Source organism: Macrobrachium rosenbergii, chromosome 28 (assembly GCF_040412425.1).
Source record: "Macrobrachium rosenbergii isolate ZJJX-2024 chromosome 28, ASM4041242v1, whole genome shotgun sequence".
NCBI lineage: Eukaryota > Metazoa > Arthropoda > Malacostraca > Decapoda > Palaemonidae > Macrobrachium > Macrobrachium rosenbergii.
Genome location: NC_089768.1, coordinates 474,298 through 499,679, shown reverse-complemented (window position 1 = coordinate 499,679; position 25,382 = coordinate 474,298). Strand labels below are relative to the sequence as shown.

Genomic DNA, 25,382 nt, shown 5'->3' with positions numbered 1-25,382 from the left:
GTACAGTAAATCAAGCAAAGCCAAAAAAAACATGTGACATAGAACTGCACTAAGAAACACAAACACAGAAGAGAAGAAAAAGAGGTTTATTTTTTGTGTACAATGGTTTTTGGGGAAAATTATAGAGTTGTTTGCGTAAACCATCGTATTATGTTATACGATGTATTTTACAGTGTTTGGAGCAAATGAAAAACACTGTGTAGCCTACCATACTATGTGTTGCGTACGACAGAAAAAGGAGGGGGTTTACTTTTTTTGTTTTTGAGTGTATTTACAGTTTACTGTGTTACAGATATGGGAAAATAAGGTAGATAATTGCAGTTTGCATAAAGTTTTCTGTTTAAAGCCGGTTTAGTGTTTACAGCTATGTGGTATTGACAAGGTTAGGTTAGGAAGGATATGGAGTTGCCCTCGCACAACTGTAGGTTTTTTACTTGCCGTTATCTGGATTTCGTCATTGTCCGACAGGGCTTTGGCTCTATTAGTATGAATAATAGAAGGATTACCAAGAAGTTATTGCTTATCACTGTTGGAAAGGCAGCAAGGAGAACTTATTGCCGGCAAGTGGTTGTGTAGATGCACAATGAAAGGTGTGGAATGAACCAAGTCCCATGTTTTGAACTGAGCAGGTGGTGTCAGAAGAGAAGCTCAGGGTCACAGAATACTGTACAGTAAACAGCATAATTTTTTTTGTTTTCTCTGGATCAGAGACATTGGCACGTACTTTTTTCTTTTGAGAGATTCAGCCACAAAATTCTAGGATTTATGACGAGTATTTTGGGGAGATCATATTACAAATGAGAAAGTTGCTGAGAGATGTGATGTCGAGGGACTGAGATCTAAAGTAGCAGGATGAAGACAGTGCGGGCCTAGAATATCACAAGTAAGAGAGAGTGCATGCGAATCTAGATCGCATTTGCTTTCAGACAGAAAGTACGCAAGACAGTAAAACACTGGAGAAAACTCATTTTAAAGCTGATCCCTTAAAGGGAAGTCAGATATAAAAACTTGGATCTGTAATGATGAAAGATGAGGAACTGTGTATCATTTTCTAGCTGGAATTTACCAACGACTCCCCTTAGCCAGGGTTGATCTCATTCATTTTAGTGTCAGTTTGTGTTGCCCCTTGATAGTTATGTGAATTCTGGAGGGTCTACTTTTCTCACATGTAGTGGTTAAAATACTTATGGATGTCATTTTTGTTTGAAGCATTGTGTTTAAAAAGTTTATGAAGTGTCAGTTTCACTGCCAGTGTAGTTTTGATATTTAAAGTTCCTCACCTAAGCCATAAACTGTGTTGCGTTTTTGGGTCCTGACATCTGTACAGCTATGAAACATGCTGAATTTTGTTAATAAATGTGTAACAAAAGTGCAGCATTAGTGTCGTTACCTAGATAGCCTGCCATTGTAATGTTTAATTATGATAAATTAGTCAGTAATTTATAAGAAAGGAGATTGACGATGAAAGTTTATATCAAGTAGCCTTTAATTCCTTCAGATAGTTATAATCTTTCGATTCTTTCAGTAATCTTGTTCTTTATATCATTGTATTACTTTAGTGTGCATAAAATTTTGGGTAGATGTAGCAAACTTGTTCTTTACACTAAAAAGTAGTGTACAAGTAATTTATTGGTGTTCAAACATTTTGTTGTTGTAGTTAATCTAATCTTTTACGATTTTAACATATCAGTACAGTACACTTCCCCTAGTAATCAGGTGTAACGTACAGTACTGCATATGCTTCTTGCCTGTGAATCTGGAAATGTTTGACCATCACTCCAAACCTAATCTGTTTTTTGTGCTTCCACACCGTGCCTGTACTGTAACCAACTTAGACAGTACATCTGTACACCTCTATAGGACTTCCAGCACGAAAAGACCAACATGTCACCATCATTATGGTGAGTGTTAACTTTCTTACAGATCTTCATCTTGTTGCATCTGCAATAATTGATAGATTAAGAGCCGATAGAAATTCCGTAATGCTAAGTCTAGGCTAGCTTCTTTATAAGTTTTAAGATTTCCTCATTGTATTCTGATAATTGAAGTGAGTTTTGAAATGTGAAAATTACAGGTGAACTTCATAGTATTGAGCTACCAGTAATTGCACAAAAGTACAGGCTGTTAAAAGTCTATTCACAGGTAGACAAACCTTGCGTGCCTTCATTATATTTGGGTTTTGACGAGTGGTTACTGACTGTAGGATTAGTACCAGAATGACAAACATGACGAAGACTACCTTGGTGGATGCAAGGAGCCACCTTGTAATATATCTTGCTTCAGTTAGTATCTATAGTAGTATTTCCTTCATATCAGTGCTGTGTAGTGATTAGTCAGAGTTCTTTCTGTTTGTTTTTTGTAGGTTTTGAAGGCAGGTAATATATTTTCATGTCTTTATCTGTTCTTGAAAGTCATTATTAATTCAACTTGAAGTCTTTTTGAATTAGTAAGTTGACCAAATCCCTTCAACTAATTTGAAGTACAGTATCTGAATATGAACTTTTTTGTCATTTATAATATATATGTTGTATGGTGCTTTGTTTTGTAATATAAATTTTTTATTGAAGTAACATTACACTTTTGTAGCGGCATTTATCATAAGGTCATTATACTTTGTTACATGTGGGTATACAGTATTACAATTCTGTTTCACAATGTTTATCTAAATACTTCATGGGCATGAGATTTTTTAAAAATGTTTTGTTCATTGAACTACGGATAACTTTTGTATACTGCAGCCTTGCATTAACTTTTCACAAATTCAAGAAAGAGAGTATATTTTCACTTGGAGTTGAGACATCAAATCTCTTCTTCACTATTTTCTGTACTGAAGTGGAGATGTTATGTTTCAAAATGGTATTTGGAAATGTACTCTCTTGTTCAAATTTGTGGTTTTCATACTCATTACAGTTCAGCATTGAGCATCTGACAACAAACTTTTCCTATAATTTTGTCTTATTCTAGCAATCTGGTGAAGAGTGAATTGTTTCACTTTAAAAATGTTGTCTATCCCATCTGGCTTTCATGACCACAAGATTTGTTGTTGCTATAAATCCTCTCAATTAAAGCACCTCTGAGCATCTGATCATTACTATGACACATACTTCCACAAATAATTAGTAGTGCATAAGAGCATGTGTGGCTAGCACTACATAAATGACTTCAAAATCACAAACTGGATGAATGGATCTTACCGACAGTTTGTATTCAGTATTTCTGAGAGGCAGGCTTGTACCTTTGAAAATGGCATAAATTTGATTGTACCCTGTACAGAATATTATAGTATGTGTAATCCAGTGACTATTCATATTAACCCTATGATGATGAAAAGACTTGTTCCATGTAGTGACTTTGAGCCGTTCCAGCTTGCTAAATCTGTTCATATTAACCCTATGGTGATGAAAAGACTTGTTCCATGTAGTGACTTTGAGCTGTTCCAGCTTGCTAAATCTGTTCATATTAACCCTGTGATGATGAAAAGACTTGTTCCATGTAGGGACCTTGAGCCGTTCCAGCTTGCTAAATCCTGAAAAACAACAAGTACTGTAGTACCTTCTATACATGTTCCATCATCTTGCATGGCCTTATTCTCTCTTGTGACTCCATTGTGTACAGGTATATCCCGAGTTGCTCCATTTCATTTACCTTTATGCTAATGGTGCTTTTGAGTGTTTTATTAATGCTTTTTACCTTCTGGGCTGATGGCATCACTTACAACAAGAATTTATTTTGATTATTATCATCCTACATTTCAGTGAGTTAATTACCATAATTTCTCTGAATCTGGGAATTAGTTTTTCATCCTTCCATTTATGCTTTTTTTTAACAGTCATGGTACTCCTTCAGTAATAACTTTCAGCACTAATTTTTGAGTAATTTTTTTAGGGTCATGATCTCTTCAGTCATGCTTATTGGATGTTATAAGGGTTTGCTTATTTTGCGAATTGTATTCATTCCCCTACGAGTAGCATTAGGAGGCTTGTGGGGAATTTTAGTGGTGATTTTCATTACACTGCAACACACTTGTAAGGATGTCGAGGGGCATGTTGGCAGATTTTCTGCACTCTTTAGATAAGGACCCAGTGATCTTTGTATAGAGAACAATAGTAGTCACCACAAGAGACCTTCCCCAATATATCTGAAGTGGTTCATTGACCAGTGATTTCTTTATGTCCAAAGGAGTGTTGACGAGTGTTGTGCTCCCTTGCCGTGACTGGATGCCCCCCCCCTCCCCCAGAACACTTCCTTGTCATGCCGTGCTGTAGGTCTGTAGTCAAGACTCGGATTTCTTCCGATTGATTGTACATTTTTTATTATAAAAAATAATTAACTAGTTTTCAAATATTGATAGTAATGTTAAACACAGCAAAATATCAATAAAATATTTTTTTTTTTCTTAAAAAAGTTCTCCCCAAAACCTTCCTCTGGAAATTCCAAACACAAAGCTCGCGAAAGGAAAGTGCATCTTTGGAAGCTGAAATATCTAGGTGCAATGCTACGCGATACTCTATTGGCTGGCATTTGCAAAGCAGCCAGTCCAGGAGCGCCATTCATTTTCCTTGCCGCTAGTTGGCTGTGTACCCCTAAAACACTCTTTGCAGGAGCCAGCATCTCTGCCACTTCAATGCGTGTCGTTCCACAGTTCAAGTGTTTCGCTGTGTGTCTGTGTATTTTCCGCGTCTTTTTTTCCAGTGTTGATCTGTGTATATCTTTTTGAATCGTGCCCTAAGATGCCTCCTAAACGCTCTGCTCCCTCTAAGGCTTCTGGCAAAGAGCCTAAGCACCAGAGGAAGGTCATGACGCTCCAGTAGAAGGTAGGACTCTTGGATATGTTGAATGAAGGGAAAAGTTACGACACAGTAGCCTGGCATTGTGGCATGAATGAGAGTACTGTCCGGTACATCAAGAAGAAAGGGGTGGAGATAAGGAAGCCGTGAGTGTTAGCTTCTATGGTGGTGCCAAGAAGGTTTCCACTGAGCGTGATAAGAGCATCGTGAGGATGAAGTCATCCTTGGCAGTTTGGATCGTGGACTGCCGTAAGAAGAACATCCCTCTCGACACCAATATCATTTGTGAGAAGGCATGACAACTCTACCAACAGTTTTTGACTGTTACGGAAAGCAGCGATGTACAGGAAGCAGAGTTCTTAGGCTTCAATGAACCTGCCGAAGAAGAAGAAGACGAAGAGGAAGAAGCAGGTCCAGCGTCAGCTCCTGAAGGTTTTCAGGCCAGCAGATTGTGGTTCCACTGTTTTCAGAGGTGGTTCCAACTAAAGAGTGTTTCTCTGCATGGGGAAGCGGCATCGGCAGACATGGAAGTGGCCGCAAAAAATCCCGAGACCTTCAAGAAAATCACCAGGGACAAGGGCTACCATCCAGAACAGGTTTTCAATATGGACGAGACTGGCCTGTTCTGGAAGAAAATGCCTTCGCAGACATACCTCATGAAGGATGAAGCCAGAGCGAATTTAGTATATTAAAAAATTTATTAAAGCCTCCCCAGCTATTGTCCCAGAAAGTAAAAATATTATCTACGTATCTAAGCCAGATCATGTTGCGGGGTTTGATAGACAACAAAAGTTCTGTTTCGAAATATTCCATGTACAAGTTTGCTCAAATGGGTGATAGGGGAATTCCCATGCTACAGCCAAATTTTTGTTTGTAAAAATTACCATTGAAAGAAAACATGTTGTTAGTTACACAGAGGTTGATAAGTTTTAGAGTTTTATCTATGCCAAGAGGAAAATGGTCTTTATATGGTTGTAACTTCCTCTCTAAGAAAGACGACACATCAGAGATCGGGACTTTGGTAAATAATGACTCAATGTCTAGGCTGAGCAATTTTATGTTGTTTGAGGGGATGTTTAAACTATTAAATTTTTGTATAAAATCCTCTGCATGTTTGACGTGGGAGGATGAGAAGGTTCCTAGAAAGGGTGATAACAGGTCTGCGAGCCATTTTGATAATTTGCACATGAAAGAGCCCCTGCTAGATATTATGTGGCGTAAAGGAATCCCATCTTTATGCGTTTTCAGGAGGCTGTAAAAATAGGGGAGAGAGGGGTTGATTACCTTGAATGTCTCTAGTAGTTCTATTTCCTTCTTATTGCCCCCTATGGTTGTGACTTATTTGTTAAATTGAGCAGCAATATTTGTTGTGGGACCTTTCGTTAATTTGTCATAGGTCTCCGCATCGTTTACAAGTTCTTGAACTTTATTGATGTATATATGTCTCCTTGTCTAAGAAAACTATTTTCCTGTCTTTGTCAGATTTTGTGATGATGATATCCCCCCTTTTCCTTAAACTAACTAACACATTTTGGAATCTTTTCGGGAGCGAATTTTTGTTGTTATTTTGCTCCAAGACATTTAGCAAAATGCCTTTGAGACATGCCTCTTTCTTGTCATAATTGTTTTTTGCAAAATGTTTATCAAAAGCAAATATGAAATTAAGATTACTTTCGGGACCTGGTTTTAGAGCGAATGAAACTCCAAGATTTAAAATGGTATTTTCTTCATATTACACTGTGGTATTACAGTAAAAGACATTCATATATATATATATATATATATATATATATATATATATATATATATATATATATATATATATATATATATATATATATATATATATATATATATATATATATATATATATATATATATATATATATATATATATATATATATATATATATATATATTTATTTGTTGTAGGTGATCGCCTTTGTGGCATTGACTTCTTTGTTGCAGACTTTTTCATATTTCCTTACTTCTGTTTTCAGTAATTCTTCAAGGTTCTGGATAAGTGCACAGAGTCGTGGTGTGTTTTCCATTTATCGCTACAGTCTGTTTTGCCTGTATCTCAGGCTTTTTCAAGCAAGAACTAATACATAGAGGCATCCTCCATCCTTTTTATGCCGGCAGGATAGGATTGGGGAGTTGCCATATCTTTTGTTTACAGTGTTTGCTTTACAATTTTCTATGGGGTGGTTAATTGTTTACATAATATTTACATAATATGTTATTACATGGCAAAACTACATTACTGTATGGGTTCCACATTCTATTTCTACATCTTATATTTCTAATAAAATGATTGATATCTTTGGGTGTGGCTCCACTTGGAGGTGGTGACCTTGACCCTGGGTCCTGTTTCTCAGATGAGCCAACGGCAAGGATCTGTCGCCTTCTGTCTGGGTATTTAAAGTTGGTTTGCTTGTGGCTTTAAAAAAACTGCTTCTGCTATTGTTGTCTCAATATGGATTGCATCTGTGTTTTATTGTAGTGTTGTTTATCAAGGCTTGTAACGATGGTTTCTTGTCGTGTTTGTGTGTGTAGTGTTGGGAGATAGCTCCTGTGTTTCTGTGTGAAAGTAAACTTCGTCTGAAAGTCATAGATGTTCTGCCAGTGTAGTTTTCTCCGGAAGGACTGCATTCTTCCTTGGAGCAAGTGGATTCATAAACCACATTAGTAGTCACCTCATTAGGTGTGGGTGCACAAGTGCTACTTCTCATTGCAAGTGATGCAAACAGGTTGGGTTTGCAATAAACCCGTAGGTTTGTGTCAGTACATGGGGCTCGTGGCTTAACATTCTTCTTAATAATCTTCTTAATGATGTTGCTACTGTCGTTATATTCGTTGTTAAAGTTAGTTTGGTAGTATATTGTTATCTGTTATCCTGTTTTCTCGTCGTGTTGGTCTGTGGTGTTGTCTTGCTTGTAGTATCTGACAAAGCACTTGCACATTTCTGATTGTATCATGTTATCTTCAAATCTGTTGTTTGTGAGGCATGTCATCTTTCACATGGTGCAGTGAGTAAGGCCAGCCGTACATATGAACGGATTACAGACCGTTTATAGGCCTCCGGGCAATCACCTCAACCATTCAGACAGCGTCTGATGTTAGTAGCCTTTGTGTATACCTGTTTGTTATATTTGTTTGTTTTGTTGTTGTTTACTAGTACATCGTAAAATGAAAGTTTTTGGTCTACGCTGTGTTCTTTGGTGAAGCTTAGTACAGATTTTTCTGTGGTGATGTCTTTCAAAGTCTAAATGTCTTGTTTGTTGCAATGAAAATGCCATTGATGGAACTTGCATAAATTTCTGGTTTCTGGTAATTAATGAAAACAGTGTCCTCCAAATTGGCCATATGTGTCTTTGCCATATGAATGCCCAAGGGGAAACCCATAGCTACACCATCAATTTGACAGTATAATTCTCCTTTGTGGGAGTAGAGTGGTGCTTCTTTTATGCATGCTTCTTATGGTCTTCTCTTGGATTTGTGGTGGGGTTGCTTGTGACTGGTCAAAAGCAACCCCACCACAAAGATAATGAGATGACGAACTAATAATCAACTATAATAATTCCTCTTTGGTATACATATACTTATATTATTTCCAAGGTAGAGCGAATTGGATATAAAACGACATTTGTAGCTTAATGTTTGTATATAAATCATGGTGATGTGATAAAATTCATTGCCTGTATATATATATATATATATATATATATATATATATATATATATATATATATATATATATATATATATATATATATATATATATATATATATATATATATATTACATACTACATACATAAGTAACCTCTCGATTATCCAGACGCATTACCTTATCCGGGTTCAGATTATCCAGACACAACTAAACCACAGGGACCAAAGACATATATATAGAGTGAGCCCCGGTATTCGGGCGGGGTTAGTGACCACAACCACCCACCAAAAGCTAAAATCCATGCTATGTTGTTACTCCCTCTGAAAACTCGTATAACTGCCTATTTTAATCATTCAAACACCAAATATACTTTAAACTATCATTGTACACCAACTATACCTTAAACTATCATCCCAGAACACTTTAATATCATTTCAAATTCATCTTACAACATTACCCTTAAAAATATATGGCTTACAGATACATGACAAAACTGATCTAGTTACCCCTACGTTCAGGCACAGTCATTTTCTCTTATACAGTATTCAAGCTGTCCCATTATCTTCTTGCAGTAAATAGAGGAAAAAAAGTAAGTATAGCTTAGTTTTACCAGACCACTGAGCTGATTAACAGCTCTCCTAGGGCTGGCCCGAAGGATTACACTTATTTTACGTGGCTAAGAACCAATTGGTTACTTAGCAACGGGACCTACAGCTTATTGTGGAATCCGAACAAACATTGGGGATTCACAAGTAGAGTTAAGTAATGCACCTAAATATTTAAATATGCATTAAAAAGAAATACCAAATTATAAATGCAATCAGCAAGGATAAAATATTCTCTTGTGTATAGTTTTGTGTGTTAATCATACTCAACTAAACTTGTAAATAAAATGGTACAGTAAATCAGGCAAAGCAAAAAAAAAAAAAAAAAAAAATTGTAACGTACATATGTATGCACACACTCACTTGGTGGTATCATGAACTTCCTGGAGTTTTAGTTTTGTATTTTTGTGTTTATGATATAGTAATTCATATTTCATTAAAGGATATGTACAGTACTGAGAGAGAGAGAGAGAGAGAGAGAGAGAGAGAGAGAGAGAGAGAGAGAGAGAGAGAGAGAGAGAGAGAGAGAAGGGGTGAACTGAGGTATGTTTACATTGGTAAAATGAATCAGGAAACAGCCATTTTTTTTTAATTTGGGTGAGTTTTCCTTAAAGTATGTTAGGTTACCTTTGTATACCTGTTTTACTTTTATGTACAAAATTAAAAATAATAATTCCATGAATGCATTTGTTTCTTTTAGCAAGTAAAAAATTATTTTCCTAATTTGGTACAGATTGACCATCACTAATCCGGCAATCAGTAGTCCGGAACAATCAGTAATCCGGCACAAATTTCGGCTACAGTAATTTCTGTTTCCGCACTAATTTTCAAATTTCCCGGGTCGCTGCGCTAACTCGCTCGCCGGCCACTTCGATTTGGTGGCACAGAGTGTGCTGCCTCAACAAACTGGAGGTGTTTGTAAACACAGGCATGCTTTTGCTGTTCCGTTTTTTACATTTATTATTGTCTTTTGGCCTACGCTATGGTATATCGTATAGGCTACATATACGGTGGCCTAGCCTACATTATACTTAACTGTATTCACATATTAACAGTATTATACAAACATCAACATAACGAATGTGCATCTTTTTCATGGATCTTTTAAAAAGTTATGCTTTACTACATTGCATCCAATTGCGTATATTCTCATGTTGCTTTTTTATTATAAATTACGATCAATATTTTGTTTTTGGAATCGATAACGCGGTGTTTATTTCGCCGCATTTAACTCAGTTCAGAGAGCTTTTCTTGCTTCTAGTAAGCGTAAATGAATAGATACTTTTTTTTTTGGGGGGGGACAAGGATATTTTTCCTTATGCGAAATGTTTTTAATCGAAACAACTTAAATACGTTTCATTGTGAAATTAATTTAGCTATTTTTTTCCGTTAATATGTGACGTTCGCGGGAATCGCGGCTGGCCGAGTTGGGGGCATGTTTGTTTTGTGTAAGAAAAATCAAGATTCCGTTCGCTATTTTCTCTTGATTTCATCATAATACGAGCTTTACGTATTTATCTTTTATCGGCGTGAAAACAGCAGTAATTTGTATTCTTTCATGCCCAGTAGTTTTGATTAAAATACATTCTCTCCAATTTTATTTACGGTCAAGTTTCATCCATGTTGCCGATGCACGATAATCTATAGTCATTAGCAGCTTGAACAATGCTTCCTCAGCTTCAGCTACAAATTGCAGCATAAAGTTACTGCAGCATTATACTTCCTTGCCGATCTTTTCTCCAAAGCGAATGAGGTTATAGTGTAAAAAATATATCAGTCCTATTGTACTGTACTTAACGTCATTTGTAACATAACTACAGTAATTGTTTAACCGTACGATGGTTGAAATACAAGCATAACAGTTGTTATCCGGGACGATTATTAGCAAAACAACAGTTTCCCGTTCGGTTGTTTATGGCTGTACGCATTTACGCAAGAGTATAACGTTACTAACAATACTTTTATCATTCTCTTTTACCTTTTTAACTAGCAGATGGAATAAAGAGATGGAGGAAAAGAAGTTGGTCTCTCTCGCTGCCTGCGCGAAATCTAAAAATATTTCTTAAATATTTTCGTATCGGTATTAATTGCTAACCCGATCGTAAACTCGAAATATCGTAAGTCGAATTATCGCAACTCGAGCACTACCTGTATTATATAATTGTCTTTTCTTTATTAACCAACTTGTACTGATTTATGGGATACTTTAATTCTAGGATGAGGTGCTTTGCTACTGGGTTTCGTGTATTCTAGCCTAATAAATGGTTAATCCGGAAAAATGGCTAATCCGGCACCCTCTAGGTCCTAATGATGCCGGATTAGTGATGGCCAACCTATTCCGTACAGTGATTTCAAAATCCTATCTCGAGCAATAGACAACCGGTCATTACCCATTCTCGAGTCCCACTTCATCAAACAGTTATCACCAACCATCAACAAACAACCATTCAACTGCAGTAAAATTAAGCATTGCCTAATAGACAATCCGTCCATTCTACCTTCTCACCTCTTGTGTTTGCCTTCCCTAGTGTCAAAAAATAGATGATAATTTATTTAGTCTTTGACATGCTTCTGCGTCGGTGAGTTCTAGTCTTGACGTTTTTTGCTTTTTTATTTTTTGTAATTATATATAGAAATTTGTGCTTGTTAGGATTAATGTTAAATACTTTTTTCCTTCTGTCTTTGGGAATCATGTCATTTTCTCAGATGTTCCCTTGTGGTTTTGTTTTTTGTTAATATTCTGGTTTTTTTATTTTTTCTCCTCAAAGTGTCATTATGCTTAGTAGCCTTGTTCTTTGATGTTAATTTCACATTTAATTACTTGCCATTTTGCTTTCATCTAAAATTTAAAGTTCATTGATGTAATTATTATTATTATTATTATTATTATTATTATTATTATTATTATTATTATTATTATTTTCAGAATAATTTACTTTTGTGCTCCAAGTTAGTCTGATTCCTGATGTATGGAATTTTCATTTTTTCCTGTTTTTAGCCCTGAAGATGGGACTTGTATCCCGAAATGTAGGTGATGGGAATAAATAAATTTGTAACTGAAAATGCTGAAGTTTCTGCTGGTCATACTGTTCCTATTATCTATCTGTCTATCTATCTATCTATCTATCTATCTATCTATATATATAGATATGTATCTATATCTATATATATACATTATATATATAGATAAATAGGTAGGTATCTATATATATATATATATATATATATATATATATATATATATATATATATATATATATATATATATATATATATCTTCTTTCTCTGCAACTTTTCCCACTTCCCAGTGGGGGTCGATGTTTCTGGCAGCTTTCCTTCACCTGGCTCGGTCAGACACATCGTCTTCTGACAATTGTTTGTGTCTCAGGTGTTCTGTGACTACATCCATCCACCTTTGCTTTGGTCTTCCTCTTGCTCTCCCACCAGGAGGCACCTCCATCTGCATCACTCTCCTCCCTACATATGTCTCATCCCTTCTCATCACATGGCCATACCACTGCAGCCTTCTTTCCTGGGCCTTCTTTGATAGTTCTACGACTTTAGTAGTTCCTCTTATTCTTTCATTTTTTATCCTGTCCATTTTTGTTACTCCACACATCCACCTGAGCATTTTCATCTCTGCCGCATCCAATTTCTTCTCTTGCACTCTCTTTACCGGCCATGTTTCTGCTCCATATGTCAAAGCTTGTCTCACTATTGTCTTATACAATCTTCCTTTAACCTTTATATTGATTCTGCTGTCGCACAAGACACCTGACATCTTTCTCAAATTCATCCACCCAGCCTGCACTCTGTGTGTCGTTTCTACATCCAAATTTCCATCACCAGCCACTGTTGAACCAAGATACTTAAATTTTTCTACACGGTTCAACCTTGTCCCTTCCATACTAATCTCAGAGTCTTGATCTTCATTAAAACGTAGGTATTCAGTCTTCTTCCTACTGATCTTTAAACCTCTGTTTTACAGTACATTCCTCCATTGCTCTAGTTTTGACTCCACTACCCCTCTGTTGGTGCTGCATAACGCAATGTCATCAGCAAACAACATGCACCAGGGTTCCTTGAGACAGCACGTCCATTGTCAGGTCAAAAAGATATGGACTTAAAGCAGATCCCTGATGTAAACCAACTCTTAGTGGTATCCCTTCAGTTAACCCAACACTGCGTCTAACCTGCGTTTTTGCTCCTTCATACATATCTTGGACCAACCTCACATACTTCTCTGGTGTTCCCTTTACTCGGCTACACCTCCAAACCTCTTGGGGTGGGACTCTATCATATACCTTTTCCAGATCTACGAATACTGTGTGAAGTCCTTTCTGCTTTTCTCAGTGTTTTTCCATCATCTGTCGGAGGACAAACACCGCATCTGTCGTTCCTCTTCCTGTCATGAAACCAAACTGTTCTTCACCCTTCTAGTTCTTCGGTGGGTGAGCGGGTTCCGTTCTCAGCTACCATTCCGATGGTCGCGAGTTCGAATCTCTGAGCAGCCAGTGAAGAACAAGAGAAATTTGTTTTTGGTGATAGAAATTCATTTCTCGGTATAATGTGGTTCGGATTCCACAATAAGCTGTAGGTCCCGTTGCTAGGTAACCAATTGGTTCTTAGCCACGTAAAATAAGTCTAATCCTTCGGGCCAGCCCTAGGAGAGCTGTTAATCAGCTCAGTGGTCTGGTTAAACTAAGATATACTTACTTTACTCTTCACTCTTCTCCTTATAAATAGGCACAATAAAGCTTTCTCCCTATATAATATCTTTTCCCGACTGTATGTTTTCTCTGCTAGGTCCCACAGCATGTCTGTTCCTTCTTCTCCCAGGCTCAGGAATTCCATCTGGTCTTATTGCTTTACCATTTTTCATCTTCTTTAGTGCCGTCTTGTTGGGCGAGTTGGTAGAGCCGTGGCCTGGCACTCGCTAGGCCCGAGTTCGACTCTCCGGCCCGGCTAATGAAGAGTTAGAGGAATTTACTTCTGGTGACAGAAATTCATTCCTCGGTATAATGTGGTTCGGATTCCACAATAAGCTGTAGGTTCCGTTGCTATGTAACCAATTGGTACTTAGCCACGTTAAATAAATAAGTCTAATCCTTCAGGCCAGCCCTAGGAGAGCTGTTAATCAGCTCAGTGGTCTGGTAAAACTAAAGTATACTTAACTTAGTGCCGTCTTTACTCCCTTCCTGCTAATAGTGTGTCACACCAAGGGTCTGGAATCCATCTTCAAAGAATGTTCTACGATTTTCTTCATTTAACGGGTTTTCATAATATTCTTTCCACCTCTTCTTTATCTTATCCTCGTTGCATAAAACTACTCCATTCCCATCCTTAACCAGTTTTATATGGGAGTAGTGTATATACTGTATGTATGTGTGTATATATATATATATATATATATATATATATATATATATATATATATATATATATATATATATATATATATACACACACACACACACACACACACACACACACATCACGAAGGAAGCCTAGAGTCCTTTATCCACTCACTAAACTGCCATTTCAAACTATTTGAGTGAGTTCCCGCGGTATATGAAATTTATGGTCCATGAGTCTGGCGAAGACACAGTCAGTTCTGAACGAGGCAAACCTTTGGAATGCTCGTTTGGCTGTCCTTTTGGAACCGTAATTGTCCCTCCAGACCTCATCGGCCAGTTTTATCGATCCCGTTGCCAGCTGGCCTTGATCATGTCAGAAATGACAAAAATCACCCCCTCTCACAACCAAACACGTTTAAAACCCGTCCACTCCGATCGTTTAATTCTCTCTCTCTCTCTCTCTCTCTCTCTCTCTCTCTCTCTCTCTCGTCTACAAAGTCAATAGGTTATGTGTCGTGTTCACTGTTCAATGTAATAATTAGTTGTTGGAACACGCAACTTATCAGACTAGCAGTCTGATTGGTGATAGTGTGTTGACCTCACAGTTGCTCTACAGATTTCATTTACTGTTCGGCAGAACTTGATGAGAGAAGGTGTAATTCTTCATGCACGCTACGTCCTTCTTTTCGCTCCGGGGTTTCCGATTTGAATGTAAAAGCATGATAATGATTCCTTGCTGTGTTAACCCGGTTATATCCATAAAAGGATTAGGAAGAATCACAAAATCAGTAGGTGATCGTTGTGAAATTAGCTGTACATTAGGTGGAAGAGTGCTCAATACTGGAACATTTTCTTCGTTTTTCATCTTACAGGTCAAATTATGTTGGTTTTCATTTGACGATCATTTCGATTGTGTTTTTAATGCAGATGCCATTGTTGCTGGCTCACATCGCTGTGAAATTGGTTGTATCGATTAATCGCTTGCAAAGACTTCGTTTTCCTTTATTTTCTGAGGCTTATGAATACCTTATGTACCAGGAAAACTGCATTGCATCTGCAGGTGATTCTAGTATCATTAGCATTGCGCTTATTATTTAAAGCAATGCTATATGGAATTTCACGGCCGTTTCTCTTTCTCCTGTGTTTTTGCAATCATCTGTCTACATTTTATTTGAGATCGCTGTTCGTCGGGTTTTACCGTGATTTTCCACCAATGAAAAAATGAGATATCAGTTTTTAGCAGTCCCTGAGTGAAGCATTACTGGTGACGTGTGGATTCCCTCCCGAATACATACATACGGCCGTCGGTAGTTATCGTTAGATTTTAAATCACTAACTGGTATCACCACACCCTCCACAACGCCACACGTGTGCAAGACTGCCTCCCTCCCTCCCTCCCCGCCACTGCCAGGCAGCAGCCGCTGAGCCGCGAGACTCTGAACGTCAGTACAGAAATAGCCTTTGGCCGAAAAGGGCACGCGCTTTGGCGCAGCTCTCATTGATTGTTGATGTGGCAAGTTTGAATTGGGAAGTCTGAACTTGTCAGTCAGACTGCTGCAGACTGACATATTCCTCGTGTTGGATTTTGTTCATTCCTTTGCAGTCTCTTGACTAATGGCGGCAAAAACGGGACATCAGTCCTTGGTTTGCTGTAGAACCTAATTTACCGTAGTTTTTGTAGTGCATGGAGTCTTAGTTGTTTCATACTACTCAGAATTTGTAATCGTAGCAAGATGTTTTGTGGATCAGAAAACGGCCAGAATAGCAAAGAAGTGCCATGTATGTATGCATTGTTTATTTAGATTTTGCGTGGTCGTTGCATGTCCTCTCTCTCTCTCTCTCTCTCTCTCTCTCTCTCTCTCTCTCTCTCTCTCTCTCTCTCTCTCTCTCTCTCTCTCTCTCTCTCTCTCTCTGTGTGTGTTCGGAAAGAATGAGAATTCCAGCTCCCTCTGGTTTAACACACAAAATACTGATGATGGCACCTAGAAAATGAACAATATGACATTCACACATAAAAGCATACAATCACAGAAAAGCAGAACTTGTTTGAATGTGCACATGTACAGGCACGAATATGTGTTGAATCAATATACTGCACATACGATGCAACTTAAGATGTATTCGTTCATGTTGGAAGCATACCCCCTTATATGGTACTTTTTTTTAACGTTAGTTTAACCAGACCACTGAGTTAATATTAACTCTCCTAGGGCTGGCCCGAAGGATTAGACAAGCTATTTAAACTCTAAGAATTTAATTTAAGTATATGTATGTTTGTATATAAGTATAATAATGACACACATACTGTATATATGTATATAATATATATAGATAATGTATGTATAATCACACGCACGCACATATATGTGTGATATACATGCATATGGTACAATTATGTATGCATGTATAATCACACATACATTATATCTATATATATAGATAGATAGATGTGTGTGTTTGTATGTGATTATACTTACATACATAAAACACCTACTACTATGGGATTCAGAGTCAGTGAAACAGTTCTTCGGCAACACCTTTCCTTTTTATGAAAGCATCGGATAAAGATGAAAGTTGGCAAGTGTATATTTTATAACCCTACCTAATTTTGCAAGTATTATTAAGTACCCAAGTTCAGTAGTTTTGGAACTTATCAGAGTAAAAGTGTGTTTCCTATGCCAGAGCCATCAAAATCGTAGGTAATGGTTTTGAACACAATAGTGACGTTTACCTATGACGTCATGAGGCTCCACCCACTCTGAAGCAAAGTTTACATATGGGGAAATGTCTCTCCCCTGTGGCTCTGCCCACTTACCGATGACATATTCACTAATTGATATTAGCAAGGCCGAGAGAGACAAGGTCTGTCCAATTGGGTGGAGCCGCCTCTCACCAGGGGTAACTGTAGGAGATGACTTATCTTAGAGGTACCTGCTCATTACACATTTCACCTGCTGACGCAGTAAGAAGGCAGATAAAGCTCGGCTTACATGGGGGATTTGGGGGGAAATGAGCAGACCTTCTCTTCTGTTGGCCTTGGATATTAGTACCCATCATAGGCTTCAGCGATATCAATGTTGGCGAGCAGGATTTGTCATCGTTCCCTTGATTGCATTATCATTCTCAATAATTTTATTACTATTATTATTATATTACTGTTTTGTGGAGGTTTCATCACAACTTCCACAGCAGTTGTTGGGACTAAGTTGTTAGCTTGGAAGTCTTCCATTTTCTTGATATTTTTTTGTTTCTACGTTACAAATAATTCATTGTATGTAATTCATCCACATAATAAACCAGTCTATAGCTCATTTGTTAGATATACATCTATTCTGTTTTGTTTTACCTCAGGTTTCGACACTATAGCTTTCTATTTGCAGCAAGGCAGGAGTGGTCACCAAACTAGAATTCAAATGAGAAGCAATGATACCTCATTTCCCTCAGTTGTTAGAGGTGTAAAGTCAACACCATTGTTTTATTTCAGTTAATGTAACCCATTGCTATTTTTCTCTGTTGTTTATTTATATCATACAGCACCTTAAACAGCGCTTGTATACTTGCTACAAATAAAAGGTAATGGTAGGAGTCGAGATTTTTACAGCAAGCTATTATTTACTTACTTAATATCAATCAAATGTAAAACAATTTATATTGATATGCATGGAAAGGAAAATATATTGAAATTAGTTTGATTGAGGAACATAATGTTATAATCATAGTGTTTTAATATGTTTTAGATTTACAAATAAAACATCTAACACTATACATAGTTTATTTACAAAATGTCCTCATCGTCACTCTCGAGGAAGAGGTCATCATCCCCGTCCTCATCATCGCTAGCAATGTCAATGATGACTGGTTCCACGCTCCCATGGATATTGTCCAACTTCCTGTTCTCCTCCTCAAAATGAGGGGATTGTCTAACAGCTCCTGCCCACACTTCTGGGGTGGCCAACTAACTATTACCCACTATAGAAATAATTACCTATTCACGCTAAAGTGAGTCTTGCCATGTGTCTTCTCACATGTATACAAAGTGGTAAGCTGTAGCACAAATGCAGTCTTGCAACCACAGGGACAATTCCATATCCTGCTGGCCATTATCCTGTTGGTGGACCTTGCTTACTGCCTACCTGGTGGATGGGCAGAGCCTCATGATGCCATATTATGTTTGTGTCATGAATAGTTTTAGGATCCTTTTTGTGATTTTCTTGGTTCCAGCATCAGTGACTTCATTTTACTCTATAGATAACAAAACTATTGAACTTAGGTACTAAATAATACTTGCAAAAATTAGGTAGGGTTATAAAATATACACTTGCCAACTTTCATCTTTATCCGATGGTTTGATAAAAAGGTGTTGCCGAAAAACCTTGTTTCACTGGCTCTGAATCCCTTAGTTGCACCATATAAGGGGTTATGCTTCCAGCATTAACGAATACATCGTAAGTTGGGACAGCCCTCGTATGTGCAGTATATTGATTTAACACATATTTGTGCCTGTACATGTGCACATTCAAGTACGTTCTGCTTTTCTGTTATTGTATGCTTTTGTAATGTGTGAATGTCATATTGTTCATTTTCTAGGTGCCATCATCAGTATTTTGTATGTTAAACCAGAGGAAGCTGGAATTCTCATTCTTTCCGAACAGTAAATTGATCAGGAATTTAAGAGAACCTATTCACTAGAACCACCAAAGTATTTTGCAAGAATCATTTATAGCTTCTTTTCCTGTAATTTTTTTGTTTTGGCGATAAGACTAACCCATGGGTGTTTTCCTGTCAGCTATGCAATTGCGTTCCCTACCAAATATGAAACTGGGACAAAATTCAGTGGGTGGGCTTTGCTACCTTCTTCAAAGAATTAAGGTGTTTTCTTTATTAAAAGAATAATATCAGATTTCAAAGTAATTTGTATTTTTCATAAGATGCAAACCAGAACTTCTTTATTCATTATTATTGACAAGATAGTTAATTACCGACAGGTGGCGAAAGTCCCACCCACCCCTTGACATGCAATCCGCAATGCCTTTCGGCTCAGTATTATAGAAGAGAGTCTGAGGTGGGTCATATATGTAAAGAACTTTAGGTTTGTATGTTAGGAAAAGTATAATTACTTCAAAAATTTATTGGTTCCTGCACAAGTACAGCCGTTGATTCTTTTCATAGGAGACTTAACCATTTTGGGGAGGTAGCCTGGGTAATCTGATCTGACTGGTAGGTTCCTGGTCTGTTCAGGAGCATAGGAAGGGAGATCCCACACCTTGCTGAACATACGGAATGTTGCAGCTGCTAGACTTTGGTCCATGAAGTAATTGGATTGTATTGAAATTACTTAATTAGGCTGACAGAACTGTGCAATATATGCTCCAGAGGCACTAAAACAGGTGCAGTATATGTATATTGAAGACTTTGCTTCACTGTCTATCTTCCACCCCCCTTGTCAAGAGAGGAGGGGGACTTGCATTGCATCCCTGCATTATAAAATGAAGAGACTGGTGCCAAGTCATATACCTTACTTGCAAGGTCATCTGACCACTTTGTACACAGCCTAGCACCCTGACCTTCAGAGGGGAAGGAATAGAAAGGAGGGGGAACCAGTCACTCCCTCGCCTCTCTCTCACCACCCGAATACCTTACACGAGACGCTGCTTGTCCCAAAGGGAGCTGGGTCAGCAACACAACTTGTTGAGCAACCACCACAGACCCAAGGAAAAAGTGTCCAAGGATCATGGGGCCAGTGTCCCTCAGGTGAAAGGAGGCGATTGTGGTCTGGCGCCACCACACCCCCGCAAGTATCACCTGATGAACTGGCAGGTTCTTTTGAATGCCAAGGATGGGATGATGCCCTAGACCTCATGGGATTTCACTCAGACTGTACACTCACCCTCCTCACTGGATGAGTCATATACCTGCTTGATCGTCTCACAGGGCCAGGAGGAAATAGTATTCTTAGACACCTCTTTCGTATCCTTGTGAGTGCTAACAAGAGGCGTCAACACTCAGACCTGAGTTGTTGAGTTCTCTTCAGGTAGCACTGCAGCACTCAAACAGGACATAGTAGCACTTCAATTGTATTGCTGCCGACAAAGTCCTCTAGGGATCGAGGACTTGAACCTGGCTTCAGGGGCTGATGGGTTCTGAGTCTCTTAAAATTCTGGGACAAATTTATATGGCACATATCCCCATCTTCTCAAGGTCTAACATGAGAGAACCATTTAACTCACCCGCTCCCTTCGCAGATATCTGCTAACAAAAAGATAGTCTTCAAGGTCAGATCCCTGCCCAGTGACTCTCTCTAGGGTTTGTATGGATCGTGAGGCAAATAAAAGAAAAATACACTCTAACTTGGGGAATGGATAACTTGAAAGTGTACTGAAAGGTGCTGGCTAGCAAAACTGTCTCATCCAGAGTCTGCATAGGTTCAGGGGACAATGATGAAGACACACTCAATCTCTGCAAAAAAAGACAAGTCCTGAGCTGTCATTCCCTTAGGGGAACTGTTGAATGAAAGCGATCCCCACCCTACCAAAAGCAGAATGTGACGTGGTAAGCCAAGCGACTTCCCCAAAATACACCAAGACCTGGAAAGAGCAGTCTAAGCATAAAGGCTCGGTGCGAACGTGGACCCGAGTCTTAAAAAGAGTTCTCATCATTCTTAGGCACAAAGAATATAAGCCACTTGGAACCAAAGATCCCGAGAAACAAAATTTGTTCAGGAGAAACAAGTATAGGCAACCCCTCCCCAGGAGAGTTCAAACCTTATACTTTGTCAGGGACAGAAAGGGACCTAGTCTTAGTTAAGATAAAAAGACCAAGAACTTCTTCAGCAAGAGGCCAACTAGGAACTGTCAGTGCCATGTGAAGAAGAGGGAATGAGAAACACATTGTTAATCACTCCTGAAGAACACAGGAAACTGAAGTGGGTGTGTGTATCTTGACTCCTACCCCTCAAATAAGCACAAATACTCAAAACTTCTTAGCTATTTAGGAGAGCAGGTACCCCAATGGCCCTGCATCCGGACCTGACTGTTGGGTTGAACTGTGATAACATTTGGCTGTGCAGAAAATAATGCTGACAAGGCAACTCCAGAAAACCATCCACTCAAGCACCTGCACTACTAAAGGAAAAAGTATGAGACACTGCTTCCTTTTACATGAAATACAGGTTGTGACTTTGGTGAACTGCTCATGCACATTACTAACCTTATATAACCATTCCCAAAATTTACAGTATTAAGACCACTGTAAGCTCAGTTGGAATAGGGCATCCAAACGAGTTGTGTCTGAAAGGCACACACCCAAGATGAAACTCATTCCTTGTGTATGACTGCCCCCCCCTTCAGATGCTTCTGCAATTGAAGTAATACTGAAGGCATAGAGTTAGGAAACCTCACAAAGGTTTCTGTCAGCAAAGCATGTGAAAGCATCCTAAATGCTTGCTTGAAAAGTGAGGCAAAAGACTATCTTTAGTCCAATGAGCAGCGATTGGTAGACAGTCTGCTTTTGGTAAAGTTGAAGTACAGTACTGTCTAGAGGATTGAAGGGTTGGTACTTAAACTTCATTATCCCTAAAGTAAGAAGTCCCTTCTCACTTTGTTGGATATGGTCTCTTTGTAGGTGTAGTAAAGTCTCCACTTTTGAGAACTGAAGCTCCCCTCAGCCTCAGTTGGGACATGGACTAAGTTAAGTATACCTTAGTTTTACCAGACCACTGAGCTGATTAACAGCTCTCCTAGGGCTGGCCTGAAGGATTAGACTTATTTTATGTGGCTAAGAACCAGTTGGTTACTTAGCAATGGGACCTACAGCTTATTGTGGAATCCGAACCACATTATAGCAAGAAGTGAATTTCTATCACAAGAAATAAATTCTTCTAACTCTTCATCAGCTGGCCGGAGAGTCGAACTCGGGCCTAGCGAGTGCTAGTCCACAGTTCTACCTACTCCCCCAACGAAGAGCTTGGGACATGGACTGGATCAGTGAATAATGTAGTCAGTGGAGTATGAGGCTGAACTCCAGTAAAACAATAACACTATTGATTAGCAGACTTTGTACAGATTTTTCATGGGACTTTGCTGAATGAATCTGAAGCTTTAACTATTCTAGGTGTAACTTTTGAGAAACATCTAATGAAAGTTTCAGCAAATGCTGCATGAAAGTTAGGTACAGTTGTTCATAAGGCCTCATGTATTTATAACAGTGATAAAATCATTGCAACCTGTTTTAGGTCATTCGTGCTTCCTTTACTAGAATACTGTTTTCTGGGGTGGATGTCTACTCCTTTTAGATAGAGTAGTTCATGTTGGTAGGTTTCTGTTTCCTAATTTTAGCAGTTATGACTTGGACCATCGACTGATGGTCATTTGTTTGTCACTTTTTCATAAGTTGTATTTCAGTAAAGATCTCTCATATCCACAATTGATCCCTGATCCCCTTTTCCTGCCGAGAGCAATCAGATTCGCTGAGCAGCAGCACCAGTGTCTGGGTGTGTCTTCCTGTAAACAGCCTTACTGTTATCTACCTTTCAGATTCAGCAATGTTTCTGTTGTTGGGGAGAATTTACTGCTGTTGGGAAGTCTTGGTAGAAGAGGTAGCCTTTAAGTGGTAGGAGCTCCTCCTCCTCCTCCTCCTCCTCCTCCTCCTCCTCCTCCTCCTCCTCCTCCTCCTCCTCCTCCTCCTCCTCCTCCTCCTCCTCCTCCTCCTCCTCCTCCTCCTCCTCCTCCTCCTCCTCCTCCTCCTCCTCCTCCTCCTCCTCCTCCTCCTCCTCCTCCTCCTCCTCCTCCTCCTCCTCCTCCTCCTCCTCCTCCTCCTCCTCCTCCTCCTCCTCCTCCTCCTCCTCCTCCTCCTCCTCCTCCTCCTCCTCCTCCTCCTCCTCCTCCTCCTCCTCCTCCTCCTCCTCCTCCTCCTCCTCCTCCTCCTCCTCCTCCTCCTCCTCCTCCTCCTCCTCCTCCTCCTCCTCCTCCTCCTCCTCCTCCTCCTCCTCCTCCTCCTCCTCCTCCTCCTCCTCCTCCTCCTCCTCCTCCTCCTCCTCCTCCTCCTCCTCCTCCTCCTCCTCCTCCTCCTCCTCCTCCTCCTCCTCCTCCTCCTCCTCCTCCCGGCTCTCAGGGAGCTCTCAAACACCTGCAGGTGATCACCTAGCTTCTGTCCAGGCTGACATGGCCTCTTTGAGCTTACTCAGTACCCTTTCTTTGCTAACCTGGGTGCACGGATTGCCTTAGCTACTGCATGCAGTTAGTGGGTAGACTCTTCTTTCTTTGCTTCCTTGAAAGTACATCGGTCTAGCCAGCGTGGCCAACTGTCTGCACATTTCCAGTCTTTGGATTGGGCTTGAGCAAGCAGTGGGATTAGCTTGGAAATGCATATATTTACATGTAGGATATTGGGAATGAGGACTGAAGCAGATTGCTCTTCCAGTGTGTGGGGCGAGCGCTGTAACTTTCACCCCTGCTTCTTGGTGCATACACATTGGCCTCACCCATGCCTCATTGGTATGCACAGTTGAGTTAGCACTACCTCTTCCCTCTTGTCATTGTGTATGCACTAGTTAGACTGAACACATGTGGGATGTGTTTTGTGTGTGGCAGACCTTTTAAAGGCTTATGAATGCTTGGGAGGATCTGTACATATGCAGTTGTATTGCTCCCAGGTCTGCTAGTGGTTTGCTACAGACCTGGACTTATTATATACACAGTGGAACTTTACTGGCTCTCTTGAGCAAAGCCATTCTTAACCTACACTTTTCCCAAAGCTCATGCAATTGAGTCACACTACAGTTCTTTTAGTGTATACACAGTATAGTACTTTATCAAGTGCATGCAAACAGTTCTCCATGGTATTACTCTCACGAGATATTTTAGTCCATTTAGTAGGACTGTTTGCCACGGGAAGTTTGGTTTTCATTGCTCATACAGTCTGCAGATATTTTGTATAGAGTAATTGCTTGTTTCGTCTTCAGGGAGCTGCCCTCCAAGGTCTACCAGAGTTCAATGGTGACCAAACTAATATCAAAGAATTCTTTGTAGTTGGTCTTTTTGGCCAGGTATTGTGTCATAATGATTAACATGATAACACATGATGGATTATATAATGGACTCAAAGATAAGAGGGCATTTTCCCTTGTCTTCAGCGAAGCTGGACCCAGTTTTTCCAATGTCAAAGAAACTGCAAGAAAGAGAAGTGACTATTGCGCATGTGCGTCCGCCCTTTTGTTTACAACTGGGCCATTAAAGACCAAGGAGCCATTACTCTCTGTTGGTCTATAGCGAACAGTTTATGTCATTACCAGAGCTCAGAAAAAATTCTACTTGTTCCTCCAATTTCATTATCGAGGATCATGGTAACATCAAAAATAGCAAGATAAGTGCTTAATATTAAGTTCAGTTAAAAGTTTTAGTTTTAAACTTTTGGAATTGATAATTTGTGGGTGAAAGCCGGAACCTGGCTCATTGATTGCTAGTTTTGTAAAGCAAAAATTGTTTTAAACTCTTAAGTAAATGTTTTAACTAAAAGAAATGTCCCACAACTTATCGTTAATATGGAAAATCCTTTCAGATTATACAATGTTTGCAATAATCTAGGCAGCAAGTGAGAGTAATTTAGACTAGATTAATAGTGGATGTTGTCTAGCTTATGTCCTAGGATTACGTATCCTTAAGTGGCCTAGCTTAGACCAAGGACCCTAGGATCAGATAATAACAATATCTGGGCAAAATAAATCAATAGCTCAACCCTTAAACGCCGAGCCTCTATTTACAAAAGTGTCTGCCGTATGCCGGCGGGGTTTGAGAGTTAGCGCCGAAGCGGAAAGAAAGTTTTTTTCAAAAAATCACAACACGCTTAGTTTTTAAGATTAAGAGTTCATTTTTGGCTCCTTTTTTGTCATTGCCTGAAGTTTAGTATGCAACCATCAGAAATGAAAAAAAAATATCATTATCATATATAAATATTGGAATATATGA

At 39.0% G+C, this 25,382-nt stretch overlaps 1 protein-coding gene across 18 annotated transcripts in view; it reads left to right on the top strand.

Annotated features, from left to right (window-relative positions):
* The window catches only part of LOC136853965 (ralA-binding protein 1-like), a 437,575-nt gene that overhangs the window by 205,788 nt on the left and 206,405 nt on the right, over nt 1–25,382 (top strand). For 6 of the 18 annotated variants that reach the window (XM_067129865.1, XM_067129880.1, XM_067129863.1 and 3 more), the window contains one exon: nt 1,836–1,901. The exons of 10 other annotated variants lie outside the window; for them this stretch is intronic. In XM_067129865.1, coding sequence (XP_066985966.1) covers nt 1,836–1,901 — 66 coding nt within the window. Of the gene's footprint in view, nt 1–1,835; nt 1,902–15,866; nt 16,201–25,382 lie in introns of those variants that run through there. 2 more of the 18 variants (XM_067129871.1, XM_067129869.1) reach the window with 1 other exon arrangement.